The 11,609-nt window shown below is 54.0% G+C and overlaps 1 protein-coding gene across 1 annotated transcript; it reads right to left on the bottom strand.

Annotated features, from left to right (window-relative positions):
* Window positions 1-1,580: 1,580 nt before the first annotated feature.
* Window positions 1,581-5,281, bottom strand: PHETA1 (PH domain containing endocytic trafficking adaptor 1). The gene is made up of 2 exons (XM_088019366.1): window positions 5,162-5,281; window positions 1,581-2,329 (listed from the first exon to the last, which is right to left on the bottom strand). Exons 1-2 carry the CDS (start codon window positions 5,223-5,225, stop codon window positions 1,581-1,583), a joined length of 813 nt encoding a protein of 270 aa, XP_087875492.1. The 5' UTR covers window positions 5,226-5,281.
* Between the last annotated feature and the right edge of the window lie 6,328 nt (window positions 5,282-11,609).

Genomic DNA, 11,609 nt, shown 5'->3' with positions numbered 1-11,609 from the left:
AGAGACCCAGGTGAGATTCTTGAGGTGACTTTGTCTTCAGCCAAGGCTCCTGACCCTCTCCCTGGGGGCAGTGCCAACCCTCAGCCAAGCCCAGAGCTGGGGCACTTCATCCCCTCCCACCAGCTAACAAGAAACAAAAGCAGTGAAAACACCAAGCTCTGTTGCCAGGGGGGAAAACACCCTAAGTATTAAAAATTAAATTAAAACTGTAGCCCCAGTCAACTGAGCCAGCAGTGAGCTGGTGATTGCAGACACACACAGACACCCCCCATTCTTCCCCGAGCCCCAGGGTCTCCAAAGACAGCAGGAAGGGGCCTCAGGACCAAGTCCCACTGTCACCAAGGGGAACCCTCTGGGGAAATACAGGTTGGGGCATATGTGTCCCCTCAGGTGGTCCCCAGTGTGGGGCACTGAGAACTGTAAACATAACCCAGCTTGAGGGTCGGGGGTGTCCCAGCCCCCCGAGATTCTCCCTGGATGAAGAATGGCCACTGTGGTGAGTACAGTAAAACAGCAGTCGGTCTTGAAGCAAAGCAAGACCTGGTCTCCCCATCCGAATACTGGGGGTGAAGGTGGGCTGAGACTGTGATGGAGGGAGGGGGTTCCAGAAGCCAAACACAGCTTGGCAGCTGTTCCTTTGCAGTACCAGATCAGCACCCAGGCCCTCTCTGGGGGGGTGAGTCAGCTCCAGCCACCCATCGCTGGGGAACCCGGCTAGAAAGTCAGCTCAGGCCACAGCTGCCCAGCTCAGGACTGGACAAGGTCAGGCGAGCTCCTGAGAGGCCCCAGCCCAGGCTGGGGCAGAAGACCCGCTCCAGCAGGAGACTGAAGGAAGTGGTTAAGGAGTGTTGCGAGGGCATGTGAGAACCACCACAGGGACACAGACATGGCCCAAACCAGAGGGCCACTACAGTGCCTGCAGCACCTTCTCAAGGCCTGGCTGAGGCCCACTCCAAGCCAAGAGCCCTTGGGACCAGGCAATCCCACCATACGGGTCACGCATTAAAACCTGCGCCTGCACCGCCTTCTGTACTTGCTTCTGGAGCCAGGCCCCGGAGCAAAAGGTCAAGCCCAGGTGTGGTGCCCCACAGCCAAGGCTTCTGTCTGTCCAAGTCCAGGTCCAGTCCGAGAGGCCAGGAGGACCAGGGCTGACCCGGCATTGCCTTTCCGGCCCCAGATCCTCCCATGGTCAAAGTCGCCCCAGCGGGGGGCCTGTTACCAGCAACAGGCCTTTGCTGGGTGACTCCCGCGGGGCGTGGGGCCCGAGTTCCCTGGATACCAGGCCTCCGGCTTCTTGAGGCTCACCGAGGCCCTGGATGCTCCTCAGAAGCGGCACATGGCCCCCTCCGAGTCCCACAAGTCCTAAAGCACCCCTCAGAACCCAGCACTTTCTCAGAGCCGGGGCCCGGAAACCAGGCCACCCCGACTTCCCTCAGGACCAGGCCGCCCCACCGCCACCCCTCCGGTCTCCCAGGGCAGGGGCTGTCGGGGCGAGGCCTGGGGGCTGCGGTCCCTCCAGAACCAGCCCCCCCACCCCCACCCCGGGGCGAGCTCAGGGCTGGCCCGCCCCGCTCAGCTCTTCAGGGCTGGGCCCGGCTCCGGCTCCGGCTCCCGAGCCACTGGCTCCTCAGCGCCCTCACCTCCTGCCCATACCACTCGTGCAGCCGGGCGAAGGAGCCGGCGTGCGGAGGCCCGTTGGGCGCCCAGGCCCGCCGCCGGGGAGGCAGGGGCGGCGGCGCGGGGCCGGGCCGCGAGCCGGCGGGGGCGGCAGCGCCCGCGGGGCTGAGGATGAGGGCGGGGGCGGGGGCGGCGGCGGCGGCGGCGGCGGCGGCGGGCGGCTCGGCGCTCCACACGGCGCAGCCGTTCTCCTTGGGCGGGAGCGCGCGGGGCCGGCGCGGCGGCGGCGGGCAGTCCCCGGCCCGCATGGCGGCCAGCTGCTGCTCCAGCTCGCGCACCACGAGCCGCAGGTAGTCGAAGCTGGCCCGCGACAGCGCCTTCACCCAGCCCTCCATGGCGGCCTGGCTCTCGGCGGCCAGCACGTAGGTGCGCGCCCGGGCCCCGGCGAAGCGCACGGCGAAGGCGAACTCCTCGGCGGCCTCCACCAGCTCCACGGTGCAGCCCTCCAGGATGATGACGCCCACGGGCTCGCGGCTGGCCGGCTCCTCGAAGTAGAAGAGCATGTTGCCGCGCAGCACGAACCAGCGGCGGTGGTAGGCCGCGTGCCGGCCGCCTTTCTTGTACAGGAAGCCCGCGTTGTCCACCGGGGCGTCGCACGTGGCGTAGAAGGCCAGGCTGCGCTCGTTCAGCTTCATGGCAGCCGCGCCGGGGCCTGTCCCCCACCAGGACAGCGAGCCGTGACTCCCATGGCCACCGCCACCGGGTTCCACCACCCCCCGGCCGCCGCCTCCACCGCCACCGCCGCCACCACCACCACCGCCGCCACCGCCACCACCACGCTTACCGCCGCGCCTCGCCGTGACCTCGCGACCACCCTCGGCCACCGGCGGCCCTCAACGCCCCTCTCGCACAGGTGAGGAAACTGAGGTTCCTGGAGCAGAAGCGGCCTGGCCACGCTCACGCAGCTCCTCAGGAGCAGAGCCAGGGCCCAAGCTTGGGCCTCACTGGCCCCAGAAGCCTCCGCAAGGTACGGTGGAGGAAGACTACTGCAGGCCGAGCATTTTACACGTATTAACTCATCTCATCTCGCAGCAAACCCCGGTGGGCGGGGGCCTCGCACCACCCCTATTTGACAGGTGGGGTAACAAGGGACAGAAAGGCTAGTCACTCTCAGGCGGTCACAAAGCAAGATGGGCGGAACTGAAATTCAAACCCAGGCCTCATTTCAGGGGTGGATGTTTTCATCATCCCCAGAAACTAGACCGGCTGTCTTTTTGTGGTCCCTTCCAGGTCCCAGCTCTGCTTTTATAACTCGGCTTTGATTTGCCCATCATGAAATGGGGACATGAACAGAACTTATCTGCAGGGCCTTCATTCATCAAACATCTGTTAAACACCCGCATGTGCTGTTCCAGGCACTGGGAGTACAACCATAAACAAGATAGAGAGGGTCTCTGCCCTCTGGGTACTGCTATGCTGGTGGCAGGGGAAGGGGGCAGACAATTAACAAACAGGTAAAGTACATCTCCCAGGTGGTCTTCAGTGCTGTAGAAAATATAATACAGGGAAGGGGCCAGGGCGTTAGGGACAAAAGGAATGTTTGACTTTAATGGGAGTCAGGAAAGGCTGTACTGAGAAGGTAACGTCTGAGCAGAGACCCGAAGGAGGTGAGGGAGGGAGTCCCAGGGACATACGAAGCAGAGGAAAGAGCAAGTGCAAAGGCCCTGAGGTAGGAACCCACGTCTGTGCTTGAGGAACAGCCAGGAGGCCGATGAGGCCAGAGCAGAGGGGCAAGGGGAGAGGCAGAAAAGACTTATTATGAAGTGACCCAGATTAAAGGGCCAGGGCTTTTTTATACAAAGGGGATGGGGAGAGCACCAGGTACCCACTTAAAGCGGAAGACTCTAACTCTATACACTTGGCCCAGTGATATTTATCCACCTTCCCCCAAGGAGTACATGATGGGGGCAACACTGGCCAGATGGGACTAATTGGGAGGTGACTTGGGCCCCTAACATAGCCATACCTCCCTTGGAGTTTTTCATGGCCACTTTGGGCTTCACAGCCCCACTCTGCATAGGACAGTAGCTGAATTTTTCAAGAGGCAAAGCATGTAAAGTCCCTGGATTGCAGAAGATACTCAATTAATGTTCATTCCCCAGCCTGGGTGGTGCCTTACCCAAGGCCTGGAGGAATGAGGTATGGCTGGTGACTCCTGGGAGCATCTGCCAAGCCAGGCAACCTGACCCAGAGCAGAGGGGAATGATCGCTCCCAATGGAATCCACCTCATCTAACTTGCCTGAGCAGTCAAGGCAGGCTTCGTGGAAGAGGCAACACGCGCTATGATTTAGTAGTTGAGATCAGCCTGTCTTGACCTGGCAGTGGCACCAAGGTCAGAGAGAGGCCCTGAGGGCTCAGGGTGTTTAATCCCTGCTCTGCCTACCTGAGCTGAGTGACTTCAGACACGTGGCCCTGCTCTGAGCCTCAGTTCCTCTCTGCAAAACAGGACTCATGCGTTCTCCCTCACACCCCAACAACTCCATGTGGACCCTGGCTCCATTTCTCACAGGAACCACCCACCCTTGTCCCATCACCCTCCTACCTTGCAGGCCACCGCTTGCCTCCCCGCCCTCTGCCCAGTCTGGTATCGGCTTGCTCTTCTCTGGGTTCAAACGTCAGCTCTGTAGTGTCCAGGTTGTGTGACCCTGGGCAAGCTTTAAGCTTCTCTGGGCCTCTGTTTCCACATCTGTAAAATGGGATCATGACAGCACCTACGTCAGGGTGTTGTGATATGACACAGTGACTCTGTAGAAGGTGCTGAGCATGGTGCTGGACACACACTACCCACTCAGCAGCGGTAGTGTTGATATTCTTCTCAGCCTGGCCAAATGCTCCCCTCAGCACTCTCTGTCGCAACAAACGGCTTTGCCTTCTCCCCCCACCCCCACTCTGCACTCATCAAGCGCAGTGGATCCCCCCCATCCAAACCTCTTCCAAATCAGTGGCCTAATATCTCTGACCTCTACCACCTCCCCGTCCTCGGTCCGTATCGTCACTCGCCTCGACAGCTGCAGTAGCCTCCTCACTGTCTCCCTGCCTCCCTACCTCCACCCTTGCCCCTTCCCTGCCCCTGTTCTTCAGGGTAAGACCCAAACTCCCTCCTTGGCCCCTCCCCTGGCCCCACTACAATCCATTCCCCACACAGGGATCCTGTTAAGATAAGTCCAACCACACCCCTCCTCTACTCTAAACACTCCCATGACTCCCTACTTGTCCCAGTATTAAATTCAGTCCTCCCCATGGCTTCCAAGTGCCCTTCCCCAACCTCTTTCCCCCTTGCTCATTCAGCTCCAGCCACCCTGGCCTCTTTGCTGTTCCTCAAACACACCAGCCTTTGCCCTGGCTGTTCCCTCTGCCTGGAATGCCCTTCTCCTATCTTCACATGGCTTCACACTTCTCATCCTTCAGTTTTAGCTTGACCTTCAGTATGCAAGAGACAAGCCCCCCCCCCAGTCACTCTCCTACACCCCAACCTGAAATTACCTAGGTCATCTTTGCCTACTCTAGGAAGGCAGGGGTTTTTTGCCTGAATTCCAGTGCCCAGCATGTAGTTGGTGCTCAAATACCTGTAGAATGAATCAGACAATTATCTTCTGAAATCTCTCTACAGCTCTGTAAGAAGGGATCTGTTCATCAACCCACATTCATAGATGTGGAAAATGGAGACAGAGAGGTTAAGTAACTTGCCCAAAGGCACAATGTTGTGCCCAGAGTCACAGGCTCCAGGCAGCCAGCACAAAGGGGCTGATCCTGGGATGTCCCCACCCCATTAAGGCCCAAGGAAGAGCAATTTCCCTCATGGCTCAGCAGCCATCCTCCCCCTACTGCCCAGATGGGGCCGGCCTGGCCCAGGGTCACCGGCCAGCACAGAACCCCACTCTGCCCATCGCCCTTACCTCCTCCAGCCCAGCAAAAAACGGGGGGGGGGGGGCAGGAAGCAGCAGGGGTGTGGGCTCCAGTCTCTGGGAGGGCCCGGTCACCCACTTATCTCCTCACACTCATGCTGTTTTCCAAGAAGTTCAGAGTCCACTGTGAGTACTGCTGTTGATTCAACAGTCCTTGGCCAGGCAGGAAGCAGGAGGGAGCCTGGCCTCTCTCTGGTCCCAGGGCCAAGTTTTCCCCTCCACCTAAAGAATATCACTTCACCTTCCCTAGCCTGTTTCCTCACCTGTCAAATGGGCCATGGAGTGGGTTCAATGGGCTAGAATGAGGAAAACCCACTGGCAAACTATGGGAAAGGCACCGAAAGCACTGCCACTGTGAGTCGGGGTGAGCCTCATCTATAAAATGAGCATATTAATATCCACCCCTCTGGGAAGGATTGAATAAACCCGGAGGAGGCATTCTGCAAAATGTTTACCAGGTAGGGAGCACTCAGGAAAGATGCTGTCCAAAAGGCAAATAATTAGCTCAAGGTCTCCAAGGACACAGCTGACCCAGAACCCAGGACTCTGGAGAAACTGAGGCATGGATTTTGGCATTCAATTCAAGAAGCCAGACCACAGGTGCTGAGATTGAATCCAGCTGCCACAAGTGTCCCCAACAGTGGGCATGGGGGAGAGGGTGTGGCAGGTACAGGCCGAAAAACGTGCTGAGAACCCCGAAGAAGAGCGCCTCTCCAGCGGGGGCCAACGGGGACGCCAGGACCCCGCCCCAGGCTCGAGGCAGCCCTGCTGCCCACTGCAGAGGCTGGTTCTCCAGGTCTGGCACCAATCCTGGCTGCCCTCGTCCCCTTTCTTTGTGTCTGGTGTGTTCCTTAAAGGACAGCCAGAGCCCCAGATGAGGTGGGTCACCGCAGAACGTGGGAGCCAGAGTTCCACCACTGGCGGAGGTCCCTTATGGGGCGGGGGTCGTTGGCCAAGCTCGGCCCCTGGGGTACCGAATGGGTAAATTACCAGTGGCGTGTTATCGCTGATGGGCAGCTCTCTCCAGCAGTGGTCTCCCCAGACAGCCGGGGACCCCGAGGCCCACGACGGCCCCGAGCCCGGTCTCGCGCCACCCGCAGGTCCCCCCTCGCCAGGCCGGTCTTACCTCGCCATGCAGCCTAGGGAGGCGGCGGCGGCGGCGGGACGGGAGGCGCGGGACCGGGGGGCCGCCCGGCCATGGCCCGGGACCCGCTCGGTCGCGGCGGCAGCGGCGGTGCTTTGTCTCCGGGGCGGCCCGGCTGGCGCAGCCGCGGGAGAGCGCCACTCGGACGGAAGGAGGCGGGGGCAGCCGGACGGTCCACGACCCACGGGCGCGCCCCTTTAACCCTTCCCAACCCGCCCGCTCCGGGGACGCCCCCGCCTTCGTCCCGTCCCCGGATTGGCCAGCGCCTACTCGACACGCCCCCTCGGTTAGCCACGCCCCCGTTGGCCGCCCTCCGAAACCACTCTTAAAGGGACCGCGCCTAACTCACCAATCCCCAGTGTCCTATCCCAGGAAAGAGGCCTAGGGCCCCGACACCGAACGCGCTTCCAGGGGTAAGGACCGGCGGCGGATTTGCCTGGAAAAAGGATCTGGGGTCGTGGGCGGGACCAGTCGCTGCAGCCCTAGGCCAGAGTCGGAGCTCCTCCCTGGCTAGCGTTGCCAGGTTTAGCAAATTTAGCTCCTAGCTAAATCTGTAAAACAACTCTGCTGAAAATTTGTAATTTATTGAAAGAAAAAAAACTGTATACAGCACATTTAAGGCGTTTTGACAAAGTCAGTAGAGGACTGTATTATATGCACAGGGTGTCTGGCAACCATCCCCCTTGTCCCAGTGAAGGGGGAAAGTCCTGGAGTTGGGAAGGCGTGGGTTTGGGTCCCACTGAGCCATTTGATCGCTGTGGGCCTTTGAGACGTCACTTCACTTCTCTGGGTCTCTGTTTCCTCATCTGTAAAATAAAGACAGTCGTCGAATATAAAGTTCATGGCACACAGTAGGTGCTTTCAGCAAACAGGAACTGCTGTCCTTTTTATTCCACTTTTATTCCACTGTGTTCAAAAGAACACAGTTCTACCTCGTGGACCTTTGTTTATTTCCTGCTCTTGCTGCCACCCTCCAGGACTCAGTCATTGTACAGTCCTGGCCTGAGGACAAGAGAGGAACAGGACAGACCACGATCATGTATTCATCCTACAGCCTCTTACTAGGCACCCACTGTGTGCCAGGCACTCTTCCTTAATCAGTCAACAACTGAGTTCTGGAAATGATTTGTGCTAGGAAGACAATCAGCCATGGCGGTGAGGTAGAAAGAGTGGGAGTGAGATTTTAGACAAGGTAGTCAGAGAAAGTCTCTCCAAGGAGCAGAGACCTGAATAAAGTGAGGGAGAGAGCCATGTATATGTCCAGAAGAAGATTGTCCCAGGCAGAGGAAACAGCATGTGCAAAGGCCCTGAGATGGGACCATCCCAAGCATGTCTGAAGAACAGGGAGCCGGCCCAATGGGGCTGCAGCCAAGCGGGCACGTGAAATAATAATAGGAAATGAAGTCAGAGTATTGGTAAAGCCAGGCTGCTTAGAGCCTTATGGATCATAAGAAAGATTTTACTTTTACTCTGAGAAGAAGGGGGAGCCATGGGACAGTTTTGAGAACAGGAGAGGAACATGGTCTGTCTTAGGTTCAACATGGTCCCTAGCTGCCATGAGAAGGATGGACTATACAGAGAAGGGTAGTGGCAAGAGACCAGGGAGGATGCTATTATAGTGGTCTGAGCAAGTGCTGGTGGTCACTTAGAGCAAAGCAGAAGCAGTGGGGGTGGAGAGGAGTGGTTGAATTCTAGAGCTTACCTGATAGTGAAGCCAGCACAGAGGAAAGTAGGACCAAGACCCACAACATGGAGAGAGACAGATACCTAAAGTTATCTGATAGTGGCTGAGCCCCTGAATCCACCTATACCTGATGCTGCTATAATTCTTTAGCCAGGAAAGGCTAGCTGGAATTTCTGCAAATGTAGACACTCGCCAGATAAGGAAAATGCCAGGCACAAAGGCTTCTGGGTCTTGATGTGGGGAAATTCTCCCAGAAGTCTGTGAACCCTGGTTCTCAGAGCCCCTCATGCAGCAGTTGGGGTTTGGCATGGGTGAAAGAGGCAGAAAGCAGAAAGCAACCACCTGGCATCCTTTTTTAAAATTCCTTATTATTTATTTTAATTTTAATTGAGGTCAAATTCACATAACAAAAAAATTAATCATTTTATTTATATAAAAAAATGTTTATTTTTTGAGTAATCTCTACACCCAACATAGGGCTTGAACTTACAACCCGGAGATCCAGAGTTACATGCTCCACCAACTGAGCCAGCCAGCCAGGAGCCCCCCAAATTAACCATTTTAAAGTAGCATGGTGAGGGATGCCTGGGTGGCTCAGTTGGTTAAGCGTCTGCCTTCGGCTCAGGTCATGATCCCACGGTCCTGGGATAGAGCCCCACATTGTGCTCCTTGCTCAGCGAGAGCCTGCTTCTCCCTCTGCCTGCCACTCTCCCTGCTTGTGCGCTCTCTCTCTCTCTCTGACGAGTAAATAAAATCTTTAAATAAATAAATATATATATTATTATTATATATATTATTTATATATATATATTATAAAGAGAGAGCGCGCGCATGGTGATTAGTTGATAACACAGTTTGTATAATTTAAATTTGCCAAGAGAGTAGAACTTAAATGTTCTCACCAAAAGGAAAAAAAGAAACAATGTGTTTTAACATTGATGAAAGTGTTAACTAGGGGAGAGGAATCTTTTCACAATGTTTATATATATCAAATGATCACGATGTATGCTTTAAATACCTTACATTTTATTTTGTCAATTATACCTCAATAAAGCTGAAAAGAAAGAAAGAAAAGAAAAAAGATACAGCTCCCAGCTTTAAAAAGTCATCAACACAGGGGCGCCTGGGTGGCTCAGTCAGTAAAGTGTCCTATTCTTAGTTTTGGCTCAGGTCATGATCTCAGGGTCGTGAGATCAAGCCCCACGTCAGGCTCCGTGCTGAGTGCGGAGTCCGCTTCAGATTCTTTCTCCCTGTGCTCCTGATGTGCACGGTCTCAATCTCTCTCTCTCTCTAAAATAAATAAATAAATAAAATCTTAAAAACAAAAACAAAAACAAAAAAAGTCACCAGCACAAAATAAAAGAAACAATTCAGCGACATTTAGTACATTCATGATGTTTAATCACCAACACTATCTAGTTTCAGAACATTCCTGTCACTCCAAAGTAAAACCCCACATCCATTAGCAGTCACTGCCCTTTCTCCCCTCCCCCCAGCCCCTGGCAACCACCATTCTACTTTCTGTCTTTTTTTTTTTTTCATGGAAGTATAGTTGGCACACAATGCTACATTAGCTTCAGGTGTACAACACAGTGATTCAACAACTCCGTACTTAGGCTCTGTTCACAAGTGTAGCCCCCATCTGTCACCAAGCAACATTATTATGCTATTAGTGATTGTACTCCCTCTGCTGTTTCATCCCTGTGACTACTCTTCCATAACTAGAAGCCTGTGCCTTCCACTCCTCTTTACCCATTTTGCCCATCTCCAGCCCGCCCCCACTAGCAGCCACCAGTTTGTTCTCTGTATTTAGGCGTCTCTTTCTAGTTTTTGTTGTTGTTTATTTGTTTATTCATTTGTTTTGTTTTTTAGATTCCACAGAGAAGTGAAATTACATGATGCTCATCTTTCTCTGTCTGACTTATTTCACTTAGGACTACACTCTCTACGTCCATCCATGTTGTTGCAAATGGCAAGATTTCAGTCTTGTTTATGGCTGAGTACTATTCCATTATGTATATACAGCACATCTTTATCCATTCATCTCTGGATGGACACTTGGGTTGCTTCCATATCTTGGCTCTTATAAGTAATGCTGCAATAAATACAGGATTGCATATATCTTTTCAAATTAGTGTTTTTGTTTTCTTTGGGTAAATACCTAGTAGTGGGATTACTGGATCATACTGTATTTCTGTTTTTAATTTTTTAAGGCATCTCCACACTGTTTTCCACAGTGGCTGCACCAGTTTACATTTCCAACATCAGGAGAGTCCCTTTTTCTCTGTATCGTCACCAACACATGTTATCTCTCGTTGCTGTTGTTGCTGTTGTTGTTTAATTCTAGCTATTCCAATGGGTGTAAGGTGATATCTCATTGTGGTTTTAATTTTCATTTCCCTGTTGATGAGTGACATTGAGCATCTTTTCATGTGTCTATTGGCCATCTGTATGTCTTCTTTGGAAAAATGTCTATTTATGTCTTCTGCCTGTTTTAATTGTATTATTTGGTTTTGGGGTGTGAGGTTGCATGAGTTCTTCGTATATTTTGGATACTAACCCCTCATTGGGTGTACCATTTGGGAATATCTTCTCACATTCAGGACATTGCTTCTACTTTCTGTAGATTTATCTATTCTGGATATTTCACGTAAGTGGAATCACAATATGGGGCCTTTTGTGCGTGGCTTCTTTCACTTAGCATAATGTTTTCAATGTCCATCTACATCACAGCATTTATCAATACTTCCTTCCTTTACGGCTGACTCACATGTCACTGTACCGATTTGCTACATTTTGTTTATCCTTCCATCCTTTGAGAGATATTCTGTCTTTCCCACCTTTGGCCGCTGTGAATAGCTGAGCATCTTTGTGGCTGGGAACTGGGGAGGGCTGGAGAAGAAGCCGTGATTTAGAAGGCCTGGAAAGGAGAATTTGAGAACCAGAACTGAGCTGTGGCTGCCCTTACCAATCCTGATGATCTTACCTCCAAACCATGTCTGAGTCTGTCACTTCTCCATCCTTGCCACCACTTCCTCATCCCAGGCCACCATCAGCTCTCAGCTCTCACCGGGACAGCTGCAGTGGCCTTCTCCTCTGGTCTCCCGTCTGCCCCTCCAACCCCTGCACCCAGTGAATCCATCTTCCACTGAGGGAATCCTAGTGAAACTTAAGGCAAACCAAGTCATGGCACTCTCT

The sequence above is a fragment of the Eumetopias jubatus genome, unplaced genomic scaffold (genome assembly GCF_037043125.1).
Source record: "Eumetopias jubatus isolate StellerSeaLion01/CBP00866 unplaced genomic scaffold, mEumJub1_p1.0 scaffold_16, whole genome shotgun sequence".
Lineage (NCBI taxonomy): Eukaryota > Metazoa > Chordata > Mammalia > Carnivora > Otariidae > Eumetopias > Eumetopias jubatus.
The sequence above is the reverse complement of the archived record's forward strand: the minus strand, read 5'-3'. Positions and strand labels throughout refer to the sequence as shown.